Here is a 25,626-nt window from a genome sequence, read left to right as displayed (position 1 = left end):
TATTAAAAACACCATGTGATTCTATTTGATATTATATAAATGGCGGATCGTAAGACAGATGTTGCTCATACGCTAGCCGATGCCTTACAGAAAATAGAAAATATATTGTCTGATGATCGAAATCAGGCCCATTATTTAGCAGAAGATATTCTTCATCCCAATGACAATGACAACCCAGATGATTTGACTCTGAGAATTCGCAATTATGCCGTTGAGCTTGGCTCGTGTGTTGAACGATTAGATAAAAATTTTGACAGTAAAATAAATATTCCTAGAGACACCATTAATACTTTGGCAAAATGGCTACAGCGGTTTGAGGTAAGAATAAATAACAACCGGTTTAATTGATAATGCTGGTTTAATAAGGTGCAAAAACAAATGACATTTGATTCCTGATTACATAAAAGTTCATTGCATGATATTCATTCCAATGACAGCCAACACAGCTATCCCATGAAGAAAGAAAACCCCAAGTATTGAATGATGATACCTCTGCAGAACTGCTCAAGTGTCGTAAAAAAATTAAACTTCTTGAAAACGAGAAGGATTCACTTTTGTTGCAAGTCAGTGTACTAACTGATCAAGTTGAAGTGCAAGGTGAGAAGATGAGAGAGCTGGAGTTCTTAAGAGATGAACTACAAATTAAACTGGTAGACTTGGAGGAGACAGTGAATGAGGTATCCATATAAACTGCTCTGGTAGTATCTTGATATTCATATCAATATAAGATAACATTATATTGGTATTGAAATGATAATAAACAATTATCAGTTGCCAATGCTACTGATATTTGTTCATATATAACCCTCATGACAGGAAAGGGCAAAATTGTACTTATTAAAAATTCACAATAGTTGATGTTGCAACATTTCATTGAGATCAATATCTCACAGAGTTGTTTTAATACAGTCAACAAATATGTTTAAATTGGGTAATTTTCAATGAATTGGGTTTTCAGGTTAAAAATCCATTAAGATCAAGATCAGCGGAATAAATTGAATATAATATTAACAAATTGCAATAAAATTATTGTATTTATCAGGTTAAAAGAGAAAAGGATTTAAAAGTCATGATCAATAAAAATGGCACAAATGATGAAACATGGATATTAAAGGTAGTTAATTGTCCTTGTAGAAAATGTTTATCATGCTGGGTCAATCCTACCTTATTATTGTGCAGTTTTCAGGGTATTTATTTCATAGGCAGCTTTAAAAACTGTAACAATATTTGATTCATGGACAGCTTTTAGCATCATGATTGATAACATAGTTCTCTGGCTCTAATATTTGTAGGATTAGAACTTTACATCATTCTCTAACATAATATTGAATTTTTCTGGTAAGGAGAAGGAAATGGCAGATGAAATAGCAAAAAGAGATTTGGAAATTGAGGACTTAAGAACTCATCTGGAAACTTTGCTTGATGAAGAAGAGAGAGAGAAACGACTTTCTTGGAATAGCGAATGTGAGTTATGTAGTTGCTGAGACTTTTTCAAACACAAATTTATATTTTCTAACTTCTTTTTCCGCGTACTGTAGCAGGAAACAATATGAGTATGAAAACACAACTAAGAGAAAAAGGTATTATAAAATAACATGTATATAACATATGTTCTGATTGGTTGAAGCCCGTGTTTGGATCAGACCATCCAAACACGGAAATTTTAACACCACCTTTTTGTTATTTTATAAAACAATTACTTCATGGTTGCCCATGTTTGGATGGCCTGATATAAACACTTGTTTGAATGTTGTTTGAGTTAGCAAAAGCTCACAAAATTACGCTTTTTCGTTTTTGCTTTCTTGTGTTTCCAGCGCTTTTCTTAAATCTTGCAACATTCCCAAGTGTTCGGATCAGCATGCAAACATGAAAGCCATTAAGTAAATGTTTATTCCATAGATGATTTCTTTGTTAAATTATAAACCATCTTATGATGATAACATTCACAACTTACGTTATCCTTGTCATTCAGCATCAGAAGTGAGCAGACTGAAAATAAAGCTGGAAAAACTAACAGAAATACTGTCAACTAAAGAAAATCAGATAGAGGATTTGGAGAGACAACTACATGTAAATACCTCAAAATCAAGTGTAAGTTAATTTCATATTAATTGTGTTGTTGACTTCATTATGAGAAAGGTCTATTATTGATATCACATTTTATAGAATGAAGATGCAAGAAGTGATACATGCAGTGTCAATAGCTCAGTCACAAGTGATGCCTTCACAGAACAAAATAAGAAAGATGATGCTAAAGATGTTTTTTCAAATCAAAAATCATTGAATGCTGTTGAGAATGGTCAAGATGAAATACCAGGGGAGGCAACGTGTATATTGCTCAATAACAATGCAGGCAAATATCTTCTCAGAAAACTATATGACCTTTAGTTCAAAGTGCAACTCTAGTGGCAGAACTTTTATGGATTTTCTTCAAATATTTAGAAGCACGTCGTGCACTGGAAATGAAATCAAGTCCAGCAAAGAAGACAGAACAACCAGTAAATAATCTTCAAACTCCGCTAAAGAGAGATGGTAAAACAAGGTCATCATTTGGTAAAGGTTTCCTAAAGTTTAAGAGAACTCGGAGCTTCAGCGAACCAAACTTATGTGAGAAGGATTTGATTAAAATTCTGATTTGATCGCTTTTTTACGCGACAGACTTTGTTAAACAACAGCAAATATATTTCACCTTTAGCTCCTACTGAACAAAGTTCGACCGAAGGATATAACAATAAGGTATTCAATATATCTGACTCACTCGTCTTGGTAAAAGTAACTACGTAGTTTATACTATCTACGCTGAATTACTTAGAAGCTAAAATGAAGTTTTTACCCACTATCTGCATGTTATACCTGGACGTTTCAAAGGAAAATTTATTGGAAAGAATTTTAGAATGCTGTAAAAATACCTTTTTCTAAACGTGAACATGCAGCGCTTTGTGCATGTCAGCTTTACACAAAATGATTTCTTGGCTGCAAAAAATAGGGTCATGTTCAAAATGATAGAGTCTCAAACACCTGACATTGAATGATTATTAGCTAGAAAATGTGTAAACACATCAATAATTTAACGTATGTAACTGCTATTAATATGTGTAATCAAGACCATTTACCAATCAATGATCTTCCGAGATAATCTGTTTATAAATAGGAAATTGTTTTTCCAGGGTACCGAAAATCATAATAACCACAACGACAAGAACAAAAAGAAAAATATAGTGGGCAAAGTATTTGGGAAGTAAGTGTTTTTCTGCCATAGATTTCTTAAAGAAAAAAAGTGCGTGGTGATTTTCCGACATAAAATATGTTGTTTTAGTTTATTAATTAGCCTTAATGATTGTCCTGCCGTTACGGGCTGTAAAACAAAGAAATTTATTGTTTATATACAGAAAAGTACAGAAGTTATAATTTCCCGGGAAAGGTCCTTTAGACACCCTTCTTACCAATGTCGCGGGTAGGACGATGCATAGCGGGCAATACAACTAAGCAACGTTATGTTGCAAGACACGGCCTTCCATATTTAGGCTGAGAGTTAAGAAAGCTTCATCATTGCTTATCCAATATTTCACTCGTGTTTTTGTTACAGACTGCGTCGTTCTAATTCGCAAGGATTAGAATCAGCAATGAAAAACAATGATACAGTAAACCAAAGAAAGTACGTTACTTTCTGATCCATGCGTGCATGTGCATATTATTTTTTTATTCATCTTGTATGCGCTTAAATGATCAATCAATCTTCGTATATTTTTAGACTCCATTCTGATGTTCCGTTTTCATCTTGGAATACAAATATGGTAATAAGTTGGTTAGAAGATGAAGGTTTAGGACAGTATTCTGACGTTTGTTCATGTTATATCACGTCCGGTGATGATCTCGTCAAGATGACATCGGCAGACCTGGAGAAAGTTTTGGGAATGAAGAAGATGTTGCATCGAAAGAAACTCCATTTAGCGTTGCAGGTAGTGATCATTATTCACTCACGTTGTTTTTTACTAACCTTTTTCTAGGACACGCAATAAGACAAGTGCGAAACAAACATTAATATATAAAATGTATATAAAAATGTATATGTATGAAAATCGTAAATGGCGACTCGGCTGGGGCGGAAATGCTGCGAAGACGTCTTTTCTGCATTCGACATTAATGCATGTCATGGTGAATTTTAGGCTGTCACAGAAGTCCAAGAAGACGTGATGGAACAGTTGGATAACAACTGGGTCTTAGGTTGGTTGTATCATTTTACAGTATATTCCATGTCTTCACGTCCCTGATCTATATACGGTGAGATTTTATACGGGAATATGCCTAATAACTTTGGTGTTTCTAGATTGGTTGGAAGATATTGGACTTCCTCAGTACAAAGATTCATTTCGTGACAATATTGTTGATGGTAGAATGCTGAATTATTTGACCGTGGTAAGCATAATAACTACAATGACATTTTTATTTTTCCTAAATAAATGGATGATATAATATACTGAAGACTTTTCATTAGTAGTTTTTGCATTCAATGCCAGCCTGGTACGATAGCCACATACTCTTGCCTTACGGGAAAGGGAAGCCCTAAGGGATACCTTTGAACCATAAGGGACACCCTTGAACCATAAGGAACACCGAGGAGAAAATGAACCCGTATTGTCAACTGAGTATCCATTCGTAACTTTATGTTATTTCAGAATGACGTACTCCAGCTCAAAGTATATAGCACGTTTCATCAATACAGTCTGAGAAGAGCTATCCAATGTTTAAGGTTTGTAAATCACGTTCTATTCACATTTTAGATTAGTTTCTGTGCTTTGCCCAATGTTTATGTTCCACCAGGCGTTAGAAAAAATATAGGTAACCCTGCAACCGGTCGGCTTTTCCACGGTAAACAGGAGCAACTATTGTTTTTTGTTAAAATAACTGCAATATTTTTTCATTTAGAGTGCATAATTTTCATCCCAATTATTTAAAAAAGTCACCAATTGATGAAGTACGTATTTTGTCTGATCTTGTAGCTAAGAATTATAGATCTTAGCATGCAAAGAACCTACAAATATATCGATTTTTTCTAGTCATGGCAGCAAGGTGCTCATGTGGTACTTTGGACAAATCATCGTGTTATAGAATGGTTAAGACAAGCTGACTTGTCAGAGTATGCCACGAACCTACGGGGCAGCGGCGTTCATGGATCACTAATGGTAGGGTACAATGTACATTTAACATATCTGTCTTTTTATTTGCCTTTCCAGTCGTTTTTAAAATATTGGAACTGGAAGGATCTTTTAAAATATCCCACTTACTGTACAGAACTAAACTTTTAAATCTTGTAATAATCGCATTCAAGCATATGCAACCTCTCGAATATTTCTTCAATTTTCCAAACTAATTGTGTAGATATTGGAGCCAAAGTTCACAGCAGAAAGTATGGCAACAATCCTGTCTATACCGGCTGGCAAGAAACTACTCCGACGTCATTTAGCGACGCATTTTGAATCGTTAATTGGTCCAGCTTGTATGAAGTTGAAAGAAAAAGCCTCAGCAAATGGTCTTGCTCCAATATTACCAGGCGAGAAACACAAGGTATGGGAGTGATGTTTAATAATAACAATAGTAATAACTACACCAAAGATGTTTTTCTCATTTAATTCATCCATTTTAAAGTCATGTCAAATTTGCAATTGGCCATCTTGGTCGAGTGTGATAAAAGTTTATATTTATGTTTAAGCCTTGTTCTCATATATGTCGTAATTCATCGGCGATGTTCTACGATCCATTGTCAGTGACCAATTAAGTATTTAATTCTTTTCGATAGTCCAAACATTTTATGCATCAAAAACCACCGACAATAGACATTGCTGATGAATGGAGATATATGAGAGCCAGACCTATAATTGTTACGATTTTAAAGAAATAGCTACTATATATACACAGCGTGCAAATAAGTATAAATTTGTACCTATAAGTACATATAAGTTGCTTCTATATGGTTTTCCAACTGAGAAAGCGTGATCTCTGCATTTTTCATGTTTTTAAAATCATATTTTGGTAGTATACATATTCTTCCATTGCACAACCATTGCACTCTTTACACGATTTCTGACATGAGGAAAATGTTATTTAATGCAAACACTACTATACCAGGATTTAAAATGGCGAGGGCTTGTAGTAATTAACCCTTTTGTTTTGCTTAATGAAGACGAAATTTCTCAACTTATTGGAGAAAATACGTATTCTCGTATGAACTCGTTTGCTGTATCGTGGTTGTTTGTGTATTTAAATTTGATCCATACAGTACGTTCGTTATCTAATAAATTATTTTGAAAAGGGACAGTCTATTTTGGTATTAGCTATATAAAACAAGTAATAAATGTTTTCATTCGTTACATTTTACCTAAGCTTTTGTTTCAACCTAAAGTCATGTCACATGCACTCAGGTAATCATTAAAAACGTTCAAAAAATGCATTGCCCTTTCAGACCAGAAAATTGTCTATTGGTGGAATGCGAAAACGAACAAAATCTGAAGCTGAATACGAGGAGTATGTTTGCCCCATGGATACCGAAGTCCCAGCACCTTTGCAGAAAATATTCTCACCAAGACAAAGAAAAAATGAGAATGTTCAACAGGGTCTGTTACCCAATCAAAAGGCTAGAGGGGACGAGCAGGTTTGTTGATGATAAATAAGTTGTGTAGTAATACGTTGTGGTTTTGTCTATGCCAGGAGTGTCAGAACAACAGTTATTGTTCAAGGTCACGAGTTAAGCCGAGTAACCTGCGAACTCTAATTTACGCTATTTTTTGCTAAGATACGGTTAATTAAGATAGAAAACTGACTTCGTATTAAAGAATAAATGCAAGATTTTTCTCTTATAATATGTTAAATTGTTTCATATTGCTCTATGCATGGGGTATAGATTTTTTTATAGAATCGGTGTGTTCAAAACGTAGCATATTACAACGTATAGGAAAACTAGAAATGGCAGTCGCAATATTTACAAAATGACTGACAAAATGAGCCCCAAATAACATTCAAAACCATAATAGGAATTATGGCTGGTTTGACAGAGTAGTACTTCATGTTTCCATGTTATAATACTCAAGTATAACCGAAAACATTTTCCACAAATGGCGGTCAATTATGTTAAAAAGACTTCCATTGTTTCACTATCAGGGTTTGTAAAAGTAACACTTGTGTTTTAGGGCGATGATGAATTAACCAAATCGCTTGGAACATTTTCAAAAGAACTGAATTCCCTGACGGTGAATATCAGATTAATTTATATTATTGCCTAGATAATCTCCCATCCAAATTATCTTTATACTAGAAGAAACTGCTACCTATGAGTGTTTGTTCTTTCTTGGAAATGTTCACATCCTGAGGAGGGGTAAAAAGTCTGCATGTTCTCTTAGTCAAATATATAGCAACAAAGAGATATCGACGTTTTTGCTCATATCGTAGATTTCTGGTTTCGTACTGCGTTTATAGCATTGGATAATTACACGCAGTTGCTAAGCTATTTTCCTTTTCCTTCTTTAGGATATGTTAGGTCATGATGATGCAAGTGAAAGATGATACTACGCTATATATATACAGATACACAAAACTTCAAAATCAAACGTTCATTGTAATTTAATGTAAATTTTGTAAGATAGCATCAACTTTAGCACAACTGAAATACACCAGGCCTGTAATTAGCAACGTTTAATCTCAGTATCTCCTTTTCCAGACGTCCAGCCACCACTGTCACTTTAGAACTCCCTAGGCCTGAACCCTAGGTTGGGAAACTCGCTTCTGCTCGCAACTATTTGACTCTGACCAAGAATAAAAAGAACTTCATGTGGGAATCTACTCGATGCAGTGTACCAAAGCAAGCAATTTTTCTTTCCATTCATGAATTTAATTTTCCGCATTATAATTGTGATTTATTAAGATCCATGCCCAACAAATTTGCTGTGTTAACAATAGTCATCTTTTGAACGCTTCCCGTTTTGCGCGGGAACAACGGACCTCACAAATTGAATTCGTCGTTCCCCGCCACAATTTTCGCCATGGATTGACGACATCTTTCAGGATACAAGATATGCATGAGAAAAACAGAACAACAGACAAAATATAAATTATAAGCTGGAGAAAAAAATAACTGCAGAAAAAGGTTCCAGTAAATCTTATGGTGACACAAAAGTCACATTTGGTAATAGGGAAGGACTACACACAAGGAAATCTCTTATTCTAAAGGTCAACTAAAGGACAACTATATAAAGCACAACTAAAGGACAACGAAATGTCAACGAAAGGACAACCAAAGGACAACTAACTCTCCTGACGAAGGCCCTCGGGTCGAAACGTCGAGAAGTGTTTTGTTTATTTTAAGCAATTGTTATACTACATTTGATCATTTTGATGCCAACTATATAAAGGACAAAGAAAGGACAACTAAAAGACAACTAAAGGACAACGAAAGGAACACACGAATCTCCTTTCTAGACTCTAGTGTTTCCCACCACCCACCACTAATTCTTCTCGGTACCAGATTCGTTGCCACTGGCCAAATCGGTCGATGGTTGGTACCTGAAAGACATCACAGTGTAGAGACAATGAAGTACTTCAAGGGATTAATGTAGTCTCGCAGGCTCATATCTGGTAATGGCGGTGTTTCATGATGAAATTGAAATAGAAGATTTCGAATATGATGAAGATAATGAAACGTATACCTATCCTTGTCCATGTGGAGATCAGTTTGAGATAACCAAGGTTTGTCTTAATACGTTGTATTACAGCAGCATCATCATGATTTAGTCTAAATCGCAGCCGTGTCAGAGGGAACGCAAAGTGAAGTTTAAATGTACAAATTTTCATGTACTAAGGAACAACTTGAAAATGGGGAAGATGTTGCCGTTTGCCCAAGCTGTTCATTAATCGTCAAAGTAATATACGATTTGGTAAGTTAAATTTTTATTCCACCGACTACAGTGTGATTTACAAGTGCTTTGTTGATATCAAATTACAGTCTAAAAGGGTATTCTTTTTCTTCTTGTTAGAATTATTAATGTAGCTTACATATACTGGGTATATATTTTGATGAACTGATTACCTTAAAGGTAATCAATTCATCAAAATATATACCCAGTATATGTAAGCTACATTAATTAACCATAGTAGACTTTAATAATTAGCCATATTTGATAGACTCAGTGAAACTGTGACAGAACAGACAGGTATCATTTAACACACACATTTTTGTGTAGAGATAAAATAAAAAAAGGAACAGTCGAAGTCAGATACTATAAAAGTGTAGATCACTAGCATATTGTTGGTATAATAAAAGTAAAGTATTGAAGTAAATTGTGATTAATACTGGTGTGTGCAATGATATTTCAAGAACCTGTGGCCGCAAGGCTAACATATATACCTTTTTTCATTCAGTGGTGTACAATGTAGTTGACCAAAAAAGTTATCTTTTATTGTCTTTCACAACATCATGTCTGCCAGAACCCACTTCTGGCTATAATGCTAGCTGCCCTTTTATGTTTGGCTTACATAAAGTTATTAGCACCTGTTTTGACCAAATAAACAGGGGTTCAGAAGTCAATCAGTTTGAAAGATCATTATAATATAAGAATTTATAATATTTTAAATGTAAATTGTTTCATCAAAAGACATTTTTATTTTCATTTTAGGAAGACTTTATGCAAACTGAAACAGTCAAATGTGCAACAAATATATTGGAAAAGGTTTGACAAATATCGCCGACTTTTAAAAACAATTATTTAACAATGTCAGCACATATCACAGAAATTTATCTACCGCAACCACCAGTGACAAAAAGTGCACAATCTGTACCATGTGCAAATTGTGAGCCTTAGTGCAACTTTGCACAAAGCAAGGCCCTATCAAGTTGTCAGTTTAGTTGGACTAGACATGGATTTGAATTGATTTGTGTGATTGAACAAGCTTAGATTTATGCCTTCTTGACTTCGCAAGATCTATATGCCTGGGTCTATTAGATTGTATTCATGTACAAATCTTTTTCGTAATTATAAGAAGTGTATTTCTCTTCCAAACCAATTCTGTGGTTGTCCATCGCACAGCTACGCTACCATTACTGGTCATTGTATATCAATCCGGTACTTCAATATGTACCACAGGTGCAGTTTGTTTGGGTAATTCTCTCTGCAGAGATGTTCGTTTATGAGTTATCAATTCTTCACTTATCGCCTCAGTGATGAAACTTTCTGGGAATTTGTAAGAAGTATTGCCATATTCTTGTAAACATGGAATCATACCAAGAAGGTATTCACAGAAATCTTTTCGAATACCAAACCACCCTAAAAGTAGAAAATTGTGACAAATATAAATTGTAAATGAATGGAAACAGAAATTTTATTGGCAACAAGCTGTTTGGCATCATTGTTGGTGACGTAAAAACAAGGAAAACCTTGACTTCATACATTTTGAGGAGGGATTTTGTTTGAACATTTTTATCCAATTTATTATGTAAATATTTACAGAAAAATCATATTGTTAGATACTTACAATGGTTGCCACCTTTGTTACAAAATGAAGTTGTTAACAATGTTAGTAATCCCATCTGAAGGGGAATCATAATTTTTACAAACAGTTCATCACTTGATCCATCAAGACGATTCACTAATAAAATCTACACCAAAGAAACACACAGGCATTGTAATTGTTGTATCTCTCAGATGCATCAGCTAACACCCCCTTCTTACCGCTAATATACTATTGGAGTAAATTATCATTTTATAATTAGATGAAACATACTAACTTAACATTTTACAAAATTGAATGTGTCACATGAAACATATAACATCATCCTAGTTATGAAACATCTAGCTTACCTCGAAAACCAACAGTGGAACAACTAAGGTTAAAGAAACAATCACAATAGTTATGTGACTTTGTTTTTGTGCTGGAGAAACAATATCAGATCTAAGAAACAACAGTGACCAGATGACATAATAAACAACCAGTAAACATAACAATGTCATCACTATCCATACAGGAATGAATACAACCTAAACAAGTAAATAATCATTCAGTATTTTCTAGCACATGTTTTATATATGTAAATGGCAAACCATCAGTTCAACCCCTTCTCATCCTGTATGGTAAAACACTCAAGAAAAATACACTCATTGGTAAAGGTCTTTAGCTTGCAAAAGCATTACAGCCTAGTATTGACAGTTATGACCTGTTTTTTGACCATAGCTGAGAAGATGTTTACTCACCACCCATGACCATGTAACAACATTGTCTAGTTTTAAGGACAAGAAAATAAACTGTAGAATGTTAACTGCAAAAATCATTTCAAACTAAAAAGAACGAAAGTAATTCATGATAAATTTTGTGTGAATACACATGCAGTCAAAACAGATGATAAGATGTTGAACATGATTTGAAAAATTAATTAAATTATCAAACCATGTTATATCAGTGGCGGATCTAGGGGTGTGCAGAGTAAATTACTACAGCTTCAAATTGGAATCACATTAACTGAATTAATTAAATATTCTTTTTAAATGTATAACCAATAGTGTTGTTATTAAGGTGCTTTGAATTTAAAATTAAGCTGCACACCCCTAGATTCACCACTGTTTTTTGTGTTGGCTTGAAGAAATTCTAAGTTTTATTGCTGCCAATTTTAATTTTTGGTGGAATATTTGATGGAAAACAATAGAGAGGTGAGAGATTATATACATATTGCAGTTCCTGGTTTGCTGGTGGCATCCAGGAATTCTTCCTTATGGCAATGGCAAGGTTTGGGACAACAAAAATTTTAACAATTATCTTAGAAAGCTTGTTTTAGTGTTACAATTAGCCTTGTTTTAGTGCTGCAATTTATTTCCCCATTTATTGGTCAAAATTTGCATGTGGCTTGATAATGAGACCTAGAAATCCATTTCATTTAATTAAGAGTTCTAAATTTATAATGATGTTGTGACATAATTATTGAAAGGGTTTATTACAAAGGCCTTATCCAGTGGGCCTGATATGAGAAAGTTGTCAACTGATCCTACCTCAACTGAACGATCATGTCTTAACTCCCAAATACAGAACATAACAGACAAAGGACATATAATGTATATGGGAGTAAATGCAAGAATCCAACTGTACTTCTTTTCATTTATATTATTGCACAACAATATTTCAAACAGTAGAAGTAAGATATGAATTATCAAGGACAAGATCATGGCTTTAAATTCTGCATTTCCGTCGCCATCTTGCCTAGGAGGGAAAACGGTAGAGAAAAATGTCACATGAATTATTAAATTATTAAGATATAGATGTTTTTATTTTTACTAGTAGACTTGCCAGGTGCCTACATGGTGCATGTTGTTATAGGGTTGTGTCATAACTGTCATTCCCTAGCTCTTGTAAAACAAAAATTATAATAAATTAATAGTACCGATATTGTGGATTTGTTAGCCAAACATAAATCCCAAAAGTTCCACCAGTTAGGGCAATAAACTTCCATAGCCATATTGGAAAGAAAACTGCCCAGTAACTCCAATGAATTGTTCCATCAAGACGTAGAGCAAGAAGAACAGAGAACAATATCAATAGGAAGAACAACAAAAATTTGCTAAAAATATAACAAAGACACACTATCATTATGATATTCTTGGTACCTTGTCTTTTAATGATTTGATGAGGGATATCAAATATAATCTTTGGCAAAACAAAATGCGGAAAAATTAGAGGGTGGTCACGCAAGGCATAATACCAGGGTAATTTCAAGATTTAGACTCAGGCTACTCTGGCTTTGGAATTCTTTTGGAATATAGGAATAAAAGGGTGCATTCTCTGTTGAGATTCATGCAATATCAAGATTCCAGAGTATATATGTTTATGGTATGTCTAGATATTTGGTAGCCAGTACTTTTAAGACATTGTTTTAATTCAGTACAACACTATATAAAATGGTAAAAAAATCTTCCCTTTGAGGAAATAAAAATTTTTGTTGTCAATGTCCTTTTAGCTTTTAAATTTTGATAAGTTCACTAGCCTGCTCTGGCAGGCTGAAATGAATAAGTGAAGGAAGGGAAGGAAATCAATCAGTCATGTTGAAAGATGAAAGCTACCTAGCTCTTACTACACTAAACTACACTATTAATTTTGGTCAAAACAATACAGTCTCATATGCTGCCTGAATGTGACTAAGGAGTAAGGAATTTTAGCCTTCATTATTATCAATGTGTTTTGGCACATTTTAAGTATGATTATTGAAAATACAAACTAATTAGAAAAGTAAACAGAATCTTCGATATCATAACGTTTCTTTTACTGTATACAGATGATAATATTGATTTATAGAGATCATAATAATGACCATCGTGTTGCCAATTTTTCGGCGATTTCGATCAAAAATTAGCCTTGCAAATTTTAAAATACTGATACCTCGGATTAAATTCTTGAAACAAGGTTCTCAAGTTCATTTTACTTCGTAAATAAAATTATCACCCATAACAAAACCCATTATTTTATAGCTATACGTTTCTGGAGTCTGAAATAAGACTGAAGTTTCTCATAAAACATTGTTGAATGTCGAAAATCAACGAAATTATGTTAATTTATGTAAACATTCTTCACACGCGTGCATCGTGCAATCATATCTAATTATCCATGGCTTCTTGTCCCAGTTTAAATTCAATCAATACCCGTCTGTTTGGACCGGAAAGTTAGACCATACTATGATTGGAACGATCAATTTTCCACAATCACGTTACAGCCTTCCTTTGCTTCACTAGTACTAGATCAGTAAATGGTCGCGTTTTCGTTTTTTACGCACGTACACGCACAGAAAATTTTAAATGCTTCTAAATTTTTATTTTTTTATCTAGGTAAACAAAGGCTTTTCATTGTACGTGCGCATGAAAAGGAAAGCAGCCTCTCTAAACACGTACTTGCCCTGTAAAAATATTTCCGGTAAACTGTCAATCAACCGCTGAACTAGGGGTGTGGTGGTGGGCGAGGGATCACGAGACTTATGATGCCAATGTAATCCAGTGAAATATAGAGTCCAGTGTCTCTAAGAATACTTTATAAGGTAATAATCACATGACGTATGGAAAAAACAACAACACAATTTACAGGGCAGAAACAGTTTTAGAAATACCGCGAAAACGTGAACGTTATCAAATAAATAACAGAAGAGAAAAACCAAAAAAGGTAGGGAAAATGTTGCTAAAGATTGAATTTTCATGTTCCATCAAATTACGTGCTACCAATTGATGTATTTATCGTTTAAATTCGCGAGGCTTCGCGCGTCAGATATAAACGACGTACATACCTTCGCGAAATTCTGTTTTTTAAATGTTTTGAAATAGTGTGACTGAATTTCCACTATATTGCCCTATGTTTAGTGCACGAAGATCAATTTTTATGATGTATAATAATCTGCCGAAAATAAGAATGAAATGATTTAGAGAGAGACCTAAATATATTTTCTTAGTTTCGACAGCACAACGCTGCACTTTACTATTTTTTATATGCCTTGAATATTTACAATCATGTGAAAGTACTAAGTTGTAATTCGATACCCTGAAATCCATTGATTTGTTGGTGATCTGTTTCACCTTTCACCACTTATAATATATAGTTTTAGTAAATAGAAAAGTTTGAACAGCTTTTCTTCCTGATTGAAAATAGAAAATAGAGAATGTTCCAAGTACGCAGTCAAATATACAAATTATGAAATATGTAAATGCTTTGCCCAATATTTAAATTGCGTGTTACCAATTTTGACTGCGACATAAGTCTGGAGATTACGGTTAAGTACTTTTTCATGCAATAGGAATATCTTTATGTTGGAGTGTTTAAAAGTTTCTTAGATTTTTGAAGCAAAATAATTTTACTCTATTTATAACTTACTACAGTATAAATTATTTAAACAGGCTGTATCCATTTATTTTGAACGTAACGTGTCAGCTAATAGTTTCTACTTGTTTTTAGTTTAAAAAAAATGGCATCAGCTTCGCAATCTTGCCATACAACACCTAAAATTCCCCAAGTCAGTGAAGTACCGCAGGTATGATTATGCACAACTGTTTTAGTCTGATAAACTATTTACAATACAAATGGAAAGTAGGTGTATTATGCATTAAATATTTAGCATGCCACAAGGTTTTAATGCCAAGCATGCAAAAACTTTTAGAAAGTTCATAGATTTGTATGGTATTTTAATAATTATTTGTGTTTCTGGCTTAATGTTTAGTGTCTAACATTACGTTTCACTTATATGGACATGATGAGTTTTAAATATTGTTAGAATATAGGTTTTGAGTATAGGTGTAGTTGTAGTTGTAGGAGGTTACAGATGTATAATTTTTTTCTTTGCATTCATCAGCGTGGTTCTGTCATTGGTGCTATTAAGAAAGCAGTATTTGTTATTGGAACTGCATTGATTTTGTTTGGAACAGTTCGAAACACCATTACATGGCAAGTATTTCCTGGCGTTGCATTAGTTTTAATGTAAAACAAGATTTATAATACTTATGACAAGTATTTTCTGACATTTCTATAAAAATCAACACATTACAAATACTAGCTACCAGGCTTGTGATTGAGCTTTTTAAATTTTTAAATAAATCAATGAAATTGGGTTGTATGTAATTTTGCTAAATAGTCTGTTTAAATATAGTGAAAGTGTCTATGTTCTCAGACCTAATTAGATCTTTTACTCTGGTTAGGTATTTTGAATTAATATGGGGATCATCAAAAGATTTTTGGCAAAGTAAATGGCAAGCGATTCATGATATGGTTGGTGGTGATGAAGTATTGTTGTCCATCGTTGGTATGTATATAACACTGAACTCTCTATAAATCAGTACCGTCAGAGCAGCAGTAAAATCGTTGTTGAGTCAGAAACTAGTATACTGGTAAAATGCAACCCTTTTGGCCCAAGAGTTTTCTCATGAAACAACTTCTATCCTAAATTATTCTATAGGGACAAATTTGATTGGAATTTTGGTTTACTGGATTGGAGGTGCATTTTTCTGCTTGGTCGACTTAACTGGAAGACCAGCGTGGGTCTTAAGATACAAGATTCAGGATGCCAAACAAGTTCCGGTAAGAAAAATTAATGAGCTAGTACATGTAAAATATTTTTTTCAAATTTAAGAGTGTTTGCCAGTTAGGTAGTTAAAACTAAAGTGTTTGGTAGCTTATTTCACAGAACTGAAGATATTTATATGCACCTTTCTACTACCATTATAATTTAGTAAACAAAATAAATATAATTATAATAACTTGTAGGTACACCACGTAAGTATTAAATACTGCAAAGCTTTCGGTCCGTTAACCCGGACCTTCATCAGTGCAATTACTTGAATACACGTTTGCGCGTCACTTAAATATCATGTTAGTCGTGATTAGTTTGCTCGCGCTATTAATTAAACGGTTTCATTTAATTAAGTTCTAATTAATGCGCGCGCCCTAGACAAGTATCTCGTAAAATGAGAGAATCTATTGAAATTTATAAACATCAAACTATCGTCCAAGAGGGAAAGCCACTTAATAGTACGTGGCGTGCTCTTTTCGGTGTCTCTTAGTCAAATACTTGTCTAGGGCGCGCGCATTAATTAGAACTTAATTAAATGAAACCGTTTAATTAATAGCGCGAGCAAACTAATCACGACTAACATGATATTTAAGTGACGCGCAAACGTGTATTCAAGTAATTGCACTGATGAAGGTCCGGGTTAACAGACCGAAAGCTTTGCAGTATTTAATACTTACGTGGTGTACCTACAAGTTATTATAATTACTAAAGTCGCCATGCAATCATACAAGAAAATTATAAAATAAATATAGTTTAGCAATTGTCAATATGTTGTTTGAGTTTATATCAACTTAGTCATTGGGCATTAATAATGATTTGTAACAAATTAAAATATAGCTGACCACCGACACTGCTTTTGTATGTTCCATCCCAATTAAGCTGAATTGAATAGTTTCAGTCAGAGAGTTGTGTCTGTTTTATTACAAAGAGAAAAAATGCATGCATACATGCAGAAGAATGACAGTAACAGGGTAAATTCAGTGTCAGTGCTTGAAATTATCCTATGAACAAATAAAGCAGCAAGCCTACAATATATAATCTGTCCTGGTAGTAATTATTGTATCATTATCAAGTATTTCTTACCAAGTCTTAACTTTGCAGGTTGACAAAAGAAAATTTGCAAAAGCAGTTCTTCTTGTGCTATTCAATCAGACAATTGCCATTCCATTTTCCGCCTGTTTTTACTATCTCTACAAATGGCGTGGTTGTGCTTTTGGTCGTGAACTACCCAGTTTTCATTGGGTGCTTTTTGAAATTGGCATGTTCACTTTGGTTGAAGAATTCCTATTTTATTACGCACACAGGTAGGTCATGAACCTCATCATGGATAAGGTAAATTTAGCAGTGTTAAATCTAAGCTACCCCATTGTTTTAAGAAGAACCAGTGCACATTTTGAGATGTTCATTTTATCTTGTTAAAGTTATTGCAAAATTATATTTGTTGAAGCCTGGAAACATTTTCTCAAGAGTTGCAATATCCTCTAGGTGTCTTCATCATCCCCGTATTTACAAGTATATCCACAAGATTCACCATGAATGGACAGCTCCAATCAGTATCACCGCAGTTTATGCTCATCCGATTGAACATCTTGTTTCGAATGTTTTCCCTGTTCTGATGGGTCCATTGGTCATGGGCTCTCATATTGCCACCAGTTGGTTGTGGTTTTCCCTGGCTATTTTAACAACTCTTGTGTCACACTGTGGCTACCATCTGCCATTACTACCATCTCCAGAGGCCCACGATTACCACCATCAGAAGTATGTATAATTGCGGTTATATATCAACCCTCTTAGGACACTTGTAATTTTAAAACAATTTGTTGTTTTATGCATTATTTACTGCGTTGTATTAATAATGTTTCATGATCATTTCTCAGATTTAACCAGAACTTTGGTGTTCTTGGTGTCCTTGATTGGCTTCACGGGACTGACGCCATCTTCCGCCAATCACGTGCTTATGATCGTCACGTGTATTTCTTCAATGCAACTTCCATGAAGGAATTGTATCCCGATGATTCTGGCAAAGGATGTAAGAAAAACTAAATATTAATAAAGCATATTGACTCTTATTATTGCTGAACGTGCTTAATTTGTGAAGCAACCAGTTCATATTTATCCAAAAGGGAAAATATATCTATGTATATAGTGTTGTATCTTAGTAAAGGGCCTGCGTATCGAAAGATCGTTGTAATATATCCGAATGAATACAAGCGTGCTTATAGGAGTAGATGATGTTTCACTGTGTGTAAGGAAATTTCAAGCAAATATTTTTATTTATTTAAAGCAAAGTATGTGATTGTGTTCGACTAGCATCACTAAACATGCACTTGTACATGCATACAGTCTTTCTCAATCATGATGCGGTGCTCATGCTGATGTCCACCATGACATGCACATCGCAAAGAAACTACTCTCACTTTGTCTTGAATGACCGGGATCCATCAACATCTGCAGGATGTTTGCAATCGCGGGAGCGCATCAGAAAACCATTTTTTTCTTTGCAACCGGGTATTTGATAAAATGAGAAGATTGTCGATCAGGACAGCGTTCTGTATCGTTGAGAACGAAATTAAAAGAGAAGTGTTCTTCCTGGCTATCTGTTGTTCCCCAAAGCATAGGCAGCCCGGTCAATGCGGGTACCGCGTACTATCTTATGGCCAAAGGCATAGTCAAGCAACTAAGAGAATCAAAATTCATAAAAAATACTCTTTACCTCTTCACCTGTGTATGCGTCTGACGTCTGTGAAGTCGTACTTGTGCACCAGTGGCAGTGCATGCTGTTTTAGTAAAATTATCTGGACGAAAGCCAGATTGTTGTTCAAATGTGGTATAACAACTGCCTAAAATAGACAAAACACTTCTCGACGTTTAACTCTTCTGAAGACGGCCCTCGGGTCGAAACGTCGAGAAGAGTTTTGTCTATTTTAGGCAGTTGTTATACCACATTTGAATGATTTGATGCTAAGTTGTTTGAAGACGCTGCCACGCTGTTTCCTGGTTATATTAGATTGTTGTGCACATATATATTTCATTTTCATTTATACATAACTGATTTGGTCGCAAATTAACTAAAATTTTTGCAAGCGCAGGTGTATCACGTATACAGTATACATAGGTCTATAGTTCCTGCATAACTGACTCCCCTTTACCGTACCGTATACTCAATTTTTTTTCGGATATAACTTGACAAATTTCTATACATGGCTATGGTTTGGTATGTATATGTGTTCACATTAAGTCATTAAATGTTTTTCTTATAATATTACAATATACAAAGAGCAAGTGACCCAAAAAAAGCGTTCCGAGAGATGGAACCAAGAAAGAATTGTCTGCTATTATAAACGAAGTGATTTATTTAATATAAATAAGAATTATGAATTAGGAAATAAACTGATTTTAGGGTCGCATTTAAGTAATGATTCACAAAATGTACGTGGTATCTTTTAAAAATACGCCATGAAGAAAATATCTCATAAAGAGGTTGTGGCATATGAAAGTAAGTCAACGAAGTACTATGTTGTAAAGTTTGGACGTAATGAAAAAATAAAATGACGTTTGGATAGCATATCACATTAACATTAAATAACAAAGCACATGGTGTCAACAAAACAGATCACCTACAGTAAGACGGTCAGTGTTCCATAATTCTTATTAAACATTCCTTATTCCTATGACCACGCCCTTGTCATTCTCACATTTCGTGTTTTCCCCGTTTACTTTAAACTGAATTATTTGAAGGAGGTATTATTGATCCATGTGATTTCATGAGGTTACGATAATAGTGATGTTTATATATTCCTCTCATCACGACTGCTATGGTACACGATAACAGAGTAAGTGATAGAAAAAATATTCCAGCAATGGTTAACGCGTTGTGCGAGAAATCTTGAAAACGTGTTTGAGTGATCAGAGATATTCCAATAACTGCAAATACAGCAGTACAACATACAGCACAGGCTGATAAAAGACAGTATTTTATTGTCGAAGGTTTTGAAATATTGCCACTCATTCCAAGCGACTTTATTTCTTCGCTCATTTTTCCTGAATTCCTGAATTTTGCAGCAATTTTCAAATGATGGAATGGACGGATGAAATAATGGAATATTTACATCCAATCGTTTTAACGTGAAATAAGCGTCTGGCATCGCTTCCCAATCAAAGATTAACGAAAACTCAAAGAAGATTGGAACACGTGCAAAGACATTAATCCTAATGCTTTCAGTAATCCTCTTCCAAATAGCAATAATAAAATCTCACAATGACCTCCCTTATCTCACTGCAAGGTTTACGAGCAAATCATTCTCTCAATATCATGCAGGGAACCATATTGAACAATTAAATAAAGTGAATATTGACAATGTATTTTTTAATTTAAATCCTAAAATTAAGATTGACTACATTGCAGAGTATTTTGTCTAGCTGTTTCTATTTCTCATAGACACAACATGCGTTGTTGGCCTCCCAGTCAACTAGTTCCTCATCTTTGAACCACAACTTGATCTCACGAGCAGCAGTTTCAACAGAATCACTGCCATGGATAATATTCCTATGAAATAATAACCATTAATAAAAATATTTTGTTCTGGAAATTGTAAATTCAAAATTTGCAGTAGTCTTTTTTGTGCAAACAGGACAATCATCACTGATTCAGTAATATATACTAACCTTCCTATGTCAATGCAGTAATCACCACGGATTGACCCAGGCATGGACTTAGCCTAAGAACATAAAATTTGTATAAAAATGCTAACAGTCATAGCAGCTAATAAGGAGAGTCATGGAAATTGTAGGTAGAAATTTTTGACAAGCAAGCTGTGCTTAGTATCCCTATCTTCTACACTTACTGGATCAGTCTCACCAAGCATTTGACGTGCTGTTTTTACCACACCTTTACCTTCCCATACCTAAAACATAAATTAGGATTTAAGTTTCAAATAGTGACCATTCTCTGACATTAGACGCTTTCTCTTCACATAATAATTATAAGTGTGTATATAATAGCACATAATAATTAAAGTGTGAATTCTTTTTTTCTTTTAACCACTTAGAGCTTACCATAGGTACAACTGGTCCAGATGAAATGAACTTTACTAACCCATCAAAGAATGGCTTTGAACTCAACTCTGCATAATGTTTTTCCAGAAGTTCTTTATCAGCCTAACAAAGAATTAAAATGCTAGATATATTGATTTAATAAATTATATTATAATGCAGATTCCAACATGGCAATAATATCTGAAATTTTACTAAAATCTTTTACTGAAATTACATCCAGCTGTTCCTGGTATGATCATTTCCCAGCTTTCTGCACATATTTCAAATATATATGGTAATATATAGAGATTCATTATGGAAATTAATGCAGCCAATTAAATGACAGTACATCTGTGATTTATTAATTGTAACTATTAACATTTGTACAATATATAACTTGTTCAAATCTTATGCTGAATAAAAATGCAGTTAACGTAAGCATGCAATCAATGATATTAAAAACTTATTACAAAGTTTCAGCATATTTGCACCTTCATAAATTTCATAGCGACCAATTTAAATCCTTTTTGTTCGAATCGTTGAATAATGGGAGCAATTAATCCTCGACTAACACCATCTGGCTTAACCATTATGAAAGACCTTTCGGAAGACATGGTATAAAGTATAGAGATTACTCGTTTGAAAAAAAACCACGTTGTTTTTCGACAAGAAAAGACACTCAACGCAACTCAACTCAACGCTGTGAGAACTAAAAAGGAAATGTGGCAAATCACGGGCACGTTTTATAATATTTCATAACTCGATGTTTCCACAATGATGGTATATTCATCCATGATTTAAATGAATTAGATTTGAAGTAAAGTGGAAAGAAAATATTATCCAATCAAGTTTCGAGAACGAGGAGTTCCAATATGGCGGACGAAGAGGATGAAAACAAAATCTGCTTTCAGGAAATCCAATTTTTCCCCATCGTCTCTCAAACTAACGTTTATGGCCTATCTACATATTATGAAAGTAAAAATAAATGTAGTAAAGTGTTGTTAGCCTGTCTTAAAGGCAATATTTTGTGTATATCTTCACCTCAGAGTGGTGGACCTAGTTCTATAACATCTGCAAATGTACCGCTTAAGAACTTACAAGGTAGAGACTAGAGACAAGAGACTAGAGATGAATACGACAAAATATATGATATCTTATTTGTGACTATATAGGTTCATTTCTTATTATCTAAACTGTTTAGGTGCAGATATTGTTTCTATCGATGCATTTAATTCTTCCAATGGTTTGCACTTTGGCATCACATTTTTAAAGGTACATCATATTGACATTGTGTCCCATAAATCATATGATATATACTTTAATTAAGTATTGCATGGTGAACTTTATGAATGTTAACTTGATTTTAGGATAGTCATTCAAACTTTCAGAGGCAGTATTTCAACATTTACTATGGGAAAGGCTCAGAATTGGACACATGCAAGCTTGAGTCTATTGCAGGTTAGCAATTATATCGCAAATATATTGCAGGTTAGCATCATATGAGTGTGTTATAAAAGATTCATGTGAACAAGCATAGCTGTAGAGTCTAGTATTTTTTGTTTGTTTTTTTGATGAAATCTTTTAGACAGCTGTCAAACAATAGAACTGGATTTTGTACCATTTCAGCTTATCCATGCCCGCCAGTAAGTATATAGTATGTAATACTTCAAAAATTTATATTGTGAAGTGTATATGGAGTACGTTCTTAATAAGAATAGTTCAACTAATATGTAGGTCAGATGATAATGAAAAAGATGAAAATGTATTTCTATTAAGTGGTAGTGATGGAAAAATACATCTTTATGAAAAAGTAAGAGATCTTTACCAAATTTCCTCTGAGAAAATTTGATTGATGGTACTGTATATAAAAAATAATTACATTGATATACATTTCTGTTAAGTAATCCCTGTACGTTTTGTTTAGAGTTTTTGTAAGCTAGTGTGCAGGTGGGAAGGAAAAATGTGATCATGTACACATTGATTTTCAGGCTTCCATAAATCAGGAATTTAGAGAACAGAAGGTGGAAGACTATTTCCCAGAATTCCAAAATCTCCCTAACAAGTAAGAAAATAAATGATATCTATATTCAGAGTGACTAGACTTTTTAATCACCCTACATTTGTTTTGCAAAAGCTTTAGTCTGACCTTGTCTGCCAATTTAAATATTACTTTAATTCCTTTTTGAATGTGTGTTGTCAGTGTTATCTGGATGGATGTTTATTATGATGGTGACAGGAGACGCCTTAGTTGCTTTGCTTGTCAAAATGGTTTTCTCAAAATGGTTGTTGTCAAGAAAAATGGTTTGTATTTTGTGGTTTTGGTTTGTTTTTATTTGGTTTGGTTTGTCTGAGTGCAAACACAGCTAGTCCAGTAGTTTAGATCAGCATATTCAACTACTGCTTGTTAGCAAAATATACAGTCCTAAATAAGTACTTGTTTTGTTTTTAAGTGGTCATAAAAGAGTGGTCTTCTATGCATGATGGTCCAGTATCATCTGTGAAAATTTTTACTTTTGAAGCACAGCAATGCAAAATATCCAATGAACTGAGAGGTACTGATCGACTTTTACCCAAACATTTTAATATCCAAATTAAATTTTCAATTGTCTATCTTTTAGACAAAATTAGAGCATTTACCATTTCTCTTTTATATATCACAGAAGTCCTTGAACTACCTGAAGAAAATGAAGTTGCAGAAACAGCAAACAGCGAAATTCATGTTTTAGTGACATGTGTAATTGAACCATCGGTCATATACGAGTGAGTAATAATGGTACACCAAATATATTGAAGTTTTAAATTACCATAAAAGCACTTTTTTATGGACAAAAACTTATTTTGTGATACATATTAATTATGAGGTTCGATGCACCTGGCAATAAGTGTCTGCGGGGCGCCGTAAAAATAGGCGGGAAAAAGCGCATGTGTTACTGTGATCAACATCGTTGCTTAGATTTTCGTTATTAATATGTCTTTTTACAATATTTAAACCGTTTGTTTTGATGTGTATATGGGCATTATGGGCATTATGGGGATATTTAACTTCATGTGTATATCGTTCTCTACACTGTCACTGGATCATCATCATGACTTTTGTTATATTTTAGAGATGTTTTAAATAACGGTTTATCAAAACTTTCTATTCTTCCTGATTCTGATAAGTATGATTGTGTTGTTTGCTCACATATCTCTGATGTTGACTGGGACGGCAACAATGAAATATTACTAGGAACGTTTGGACAGGTACTTGCAGTAAAATAATGCAATATATTCCTGCTTTATAAAAAACGGCGAAAATATCTATACGAGAATTAGGCGACAAATAAAAACTACTCAATTATTTAGGAATTAATGGTGTACAAGCTTACAAAAGAATATAACGAGAATCGTAAGAGAAGATTACAAGCTACACTTTGTTGGAAAAAGAGCTTTGCCCAACCGTTATACGCTATTGATTACGTTGATTTGACAAACGATGGTGTTCGAGAATTAATTGTAGCTTCATCAAAAGGACTTCACGTGTTACAGGTTAGTGACATTATTTTACATAACATTGAAAGTACCTGAACAGCTTCAGTTTAAATATTACACTTCAGTGCACAAATTTAACTGATATATACTGAATCCTGCTGACCTGCTCCCTATTCTCTTAATCAAACGGTGAAATATTCTTTTCTCAACAGCACATGTTCACTGACATAAGAAAACGATTCCAGAATGAGTTTCGGCTGCGTGATAAAGAGGCTGAAGCAGACGATTCTTCTGAAAATTAAAAATACATTGTTTTTAAGATGCACCCAGGTCAAGAATTGTGATTCGTCCAAATTTTTAGTTTAATATGCATGTCACTTCAGCAAAAATCGCAATGGGGAATGTTGTCGATGAAAAAATATTTGCATAAACTAGCTAGCTTATCGACATTACTCCATTAGGTCAGATTACAGGCCTAGGTATAGAGAGGTTACGCTTAAATCTATTTTATGAAATTGTTGAAAACGAAAAACATAAACGGAATCCTATATTTTAGACATGGTATATGTATATAGCTTAAATGCCTATTTTTAAATTTTGTATATATAATAATTTTTTATAATTTCTTGTATACCAAGTTAAATATACGATAATAATTAATAATAATAAACTTTAATAATAAACTTTAATTACTGATAGATTTGACAATATTTATCGATCCATCTGGAAAAGGACGGTGCATATTTTGTATGACACCGCAAACATTTTCACTGTAGACGCGTAAGTATGAAATATAATAATTTAAAACTACTTTTATAGATATTGTATGCACTAGCACCAGTGACTAGCACACAAAATAATCGGTGTACAATTTGTACCAGTTATGGACCCTACTCTGGACTTTCTGGAATTTTTCTTATTCACCCTGGTACCATGGCATACTTTGCTGCGTGTTATTAATTAACACGGTATGATGGTGACACACTTGTGACAGACTGAATGGAATTGCCGACGATGTGGAGACGCAAATTTTTCAACTATTCTGCTGAGCGCCT

The 25,626-nt window shown here is 33.9% G+C and overlaps 6 protein-coding genes across 6 annotated transcripts; 4 read left to right on the top strand and 2 right to left on the bottom strand.

Moving 5' to 3' along the window:
* The first annotated feature begins 17 nt into the window (after nt 1–17).
* Nucleotides 18–7,675, top strand: LOC114521437 (liprin-beta-2-like). The gene is made up of 21 exons (XM_028541891.1): nt 18–318; nt 438–677; nt 1,043–1,114; nt 1,344–1,464; nt 1,539–1,580; nt 1,973–2,091; nt 2,167–2,353; nt 2,443–2,607; nt 2,696–2,736; nt 3,168–3,238; nt 3,587–3,655; nt 3,752–3,959; nt 4,167–4,224; nt 4,328–4,416; nt 4,677–4,750; nt 4,927–4,975; nt 5,058–5,183; nt 5,380–5,565; nt 6,461–6,649; nt 7,185–7,244; nt 7,522–7,675. The coding sequence occupies exons 1-21, from the start codon at nt 40–42 to the stop codon at nt 7,555–7,557; spliced, it is 2,481 nt and encodes an 826-aa protein (XP_028397692.1). The 5' UTR covers nt 18–39; the 3' UTR covers nt 7,558–7,675.
* A 932-nt stretch (nt 7,676–8,607) lies between these two features.
* On the top strand, nt 8,608–9,748 carry LOC114521411 (DPH3 homolog). The gene is made up of 3 exons (XM_028541858.1): nt 8,608–8,736; nt 8,850–8,924; nt 9,663–9,748. The coding sequence occupies exons 1-3, from the start codon at nt 8,629–8,631 to the stop codon at nt 9,720–9,722; spliced, it is 243 nt and encodes an 80-aa protein (XP_028397659.1). The 5' UTR covers nt 8,608–8,628; the 3' UTR covers nt 9,723–9,748.
* A 331-nt stretch (nt 9,749–10,079) lies between these two features.
* LOC114521410 (transmembrane protein 185B-like) lies at nt 10,080–13,974 on the bottom strand. Its single transcript, XM_028541857.1, has 7 exons — nt 13,405–13,974; nt 12,413–12,589; nt 12,024–12,231; nt 11,235–11,318; nt 10,845–11,021; nt 10,519–10,642; nt 10,080–10,310 (listed from the first exon to the last, which is right to left on the bottom strand). Exons 1-7 carry the CDS (start codon nt 13,440–13,442, stop codon nt 10,102–10,104), a joined length of 1,017 nt encoding a protein of 338 aa, XP_028397658.1. The 5' UTR covers nt 13,443–13,974; the 3' UTR covers nt 10,080–10,101.
* Nucleotides 13,975–14,070: 96 nt separating this feature from the next.
* LOC114521409 (fatty acid hydroxylase domain-containing protein 2-like) lies at nt 14,071–18,529 on the top strand. Its single transcript, XM_028541856.1, has 8 exons — nt 14,071–14,175; nt 14,959–15,034; nt 15,353–15,444; nt 15,696–15,799; nt 15,953–16,074; nt 17,168–17,370; nt 17,552–17,824; nt 17,944–18,529. The coding sequence occupies exons 2-8, from the start codon at nt 14,969–14,971 to the stop codon at nt 18,107–18,109; spliced, it is 1,026 nt and encodes a 341-aa protein (XP_028397657.1). The 5' UTR covers nt 14,071–14,175; nt 14,959–14,968; the 3' UTR covers nt 18,110–18,529.
* A 1,882-nt stretch (nt 18,530–20,411) lies between these two features.
* On the bottom strand, nt 20,412–21,834 carry LOC114521400 (nucleoside diphosphate kinase-like). Its single transcript, XM_028541839.1, has 5 exons — nt 21,592–21,834; nt 21,122–21,223; nt 20,911–20,970; nt 20,732–20,784; nt 20,412–20,612 (listed from the first exon to the last, which is right to left on the bottom strand). The coding sequence occupies exons 1-5, from the start codon at nt 21,712–21,714 to the stop codon at nt 20,492–20,494; spliced, it is 459 nt and encodes a 152-aa protein (XP_028397640.1). The 5' UTR covers nt 21,715–21,834; the 3' UTR covers nt 20,412–20,491.
* Nucleotides 21,835–21,959: 125 nt separating this feature from the next.
* LOC114521448 (KICSTOR complex protein kaptin-like) lies at nt 21,960–25,154 on the top strand. Its single transcript, XM_028541904.1, has 12 exons — nt 21,960–22,201; nt 22,302–22,372; nt 22,468–22,558; nt 22,686–22,743; nt 22,835–22,910; nt 23,089–23,162; nt 23,301–23,401; nt 23,551–23,652; nt 23,761–23,860; nt 24,208–24,343; nt 24,446–24,628; nt 24,784–25,154. Exons 1-12 carry the CDS (start codon nt 21,973–21,975, stop codon nt 24,871–24,873), a joined length of 1,311 nt encoding a protein of 436 aa, XP_028397705.1. The 5' UTR covers nt 21,960–21,972; the 3' UTR covers nt 24,874–25,154.
* The last annotated feature ends 472 nt before the right edge of the window (nt 25,155–25,626 follow it).

The sequence above is a fragment of the Dendronephthya gigantea genome, unplaced genomic scaffold (genome assembly GCF_004324835.1).
Source record: "Dendronephthya gigantea isolate DGI-Jeju-01 unplaced genomic scaffold, DenGig_1.0 000020F, whole genome shotgun sequence".
In the NCBI taxonomy this organism is placed as follows: domain Eukaryota; kingdom Metazoa; phylum Cnidaria; class Anthozoa; order Malacalcyonacea; family Nephtheidae; genus Dendronephthya; species Dendronephthya gigantea.
Note: the sequence above shows the minus strand (reverse complement) of the source record. Positions and strands in the feature narration are given on the sequence as shown.

What these genes read in the sequence shown, in the direction of transcription:
- LOC114521411 (XM_028541858.1), top strand. Translation starts at nt 8,629, where the DNA reads ATGGCGGTGTTTCATGATGAAATTGAAATAGAAGATTTCGAATATGAT. An exon ending in ATCAGTTTGAGATAACCAAG is followed by an intron (nt 8,737 to 8,849) that starts GTTTGTCTTAAT and finishes TCATGTACTAAG; the next exon opens with GAACAACTTGAAAATGGGGA. An exon ending in TCAAAGTAATATACGATTTG is followed by an intron (nt 8,925 to 9,662) that starts GTAAGTTAAATT and finishes TTTTCATTTTAG; the next exon opens with GAAGACTTTATGCAAACTGA.
- LOC114521410 (XM_028541857.1), bottom strand. Translation starts at nt 13,442, where the DNA reads ATGAACTTGAGAACCTTGTTTCAAGAATTTAATCCGAG. An exon ending in CTAACAAATCCACAATATCG is followed by an intron (nt 12,232 to 12,412) that starts GTACTATTAATT and finishes TTTCCCTCCTAG; the next exon opens with GCAAGATGGCGACGGAAATG. An exon ending in TTGTTACATGGTCATGGGTG is followed by an intron (nt 11,022 to 11,234) that starts GTGAGTAAACAT and finishes TTACTTGTTTAG; the next exon opens with GTTGTATTCATTCCTGTATG.
- LOC114521409 (XM_028541856.1), top strand. Translation starts at nt 14,969, where the DNA reads ATGGCATCAGCTTCGCAATCTTGCCATACAACACCTAAAATTCCCCAA. An exon ending in GTTCGAAACACCATTACATG is followed by an intron (nt 15,445 to 15,695) that starts GCAAGTATTTCC and finishes TACTCTGGTTAG; the next exon opens with GTATTTTGAATTAATATGGG. An exon ending in CACGATTACCACCATCAGAA is followed by an intron (nt 17,825 to 17,943) that starts GTATGTATAATT and finishes ATCATTTCTCAG; the next exon opens with ATTTAACCAGAACTTTGGTG.
- LOC114521448 (XM_028541904.1), top strand. Translation starts at nt 21,973, where the DNA reads ATGGCGGACGAAGAGGATGAAAACAAAATCTGCTTTCAGGAAATCCAA. An exon ending in CAAGCTTGAGTCTATTGCAG is followed by an intron (nt 22,559 to 22,685) that starts GTTAGCAATTAT and finishes GAAATCTTTTAG; the next exon opens with ACAGCTGTCAAACAATAGAA. An exon ending in AAGGACTTCACGTGTTACAG is followed by an intron (nt 24,629 to 24,783) that starts GTTAGTGACATT and finishes TTTTCTCAACAG; the next exon opens with CACATGTTCACTGACATAAG.
- LOC114521400 (XM_028541839.1), bottom strand. Translation starts at nt 21,714, where the DNA reads ATGTCTTCCGAAAGGTCTTTCATAATGGTTAAGCCAGATGGTGTTAGT. An exon ending in TCGCTATGAAATTTATGAAG is followed by an intron (nt 21,224 to 21,591) that starts GTGCAAATATGC and finishes ATTCTTTGTTAG; the next exon opens with GCTGATAAAGAACTTCTGGA. An exon ending in CTGGACCAGTTGTACCTATG is followed by an intron (nt 20,971 to 21,121) that starts GTAAGCTCTAAG and finishes TTTATGTTTTAG; the next exon opens with GTATGGGAAGGTAAAGGTGT.
- LOC114521437 (XM_028541891.1), top strand. Translation starts at nt 40, where the DNA reads ATGGCGGATCGTAAGACAGATGTTGCTCATACGCTAGCCGATGCCTTA. An exon ending in CTTCAGCGAACCAAACTTAT is followed by an intron (nt 2,608 to 2,695) that starts GTGAGAAGGATT and finishes TTTCACCTTTAG; the next exon opens with CTCCTACTGAACAAAGTTCG. An exon ending in GTGGGCAAAGTATTTGGGAA is followed by an intron (nt 3,239 to 3,586) that starts GTAAGTGTTTTT and finishes TTTTTGTTACAG; the next exon opens with ACTGCGTCGTTCTAATTCGC.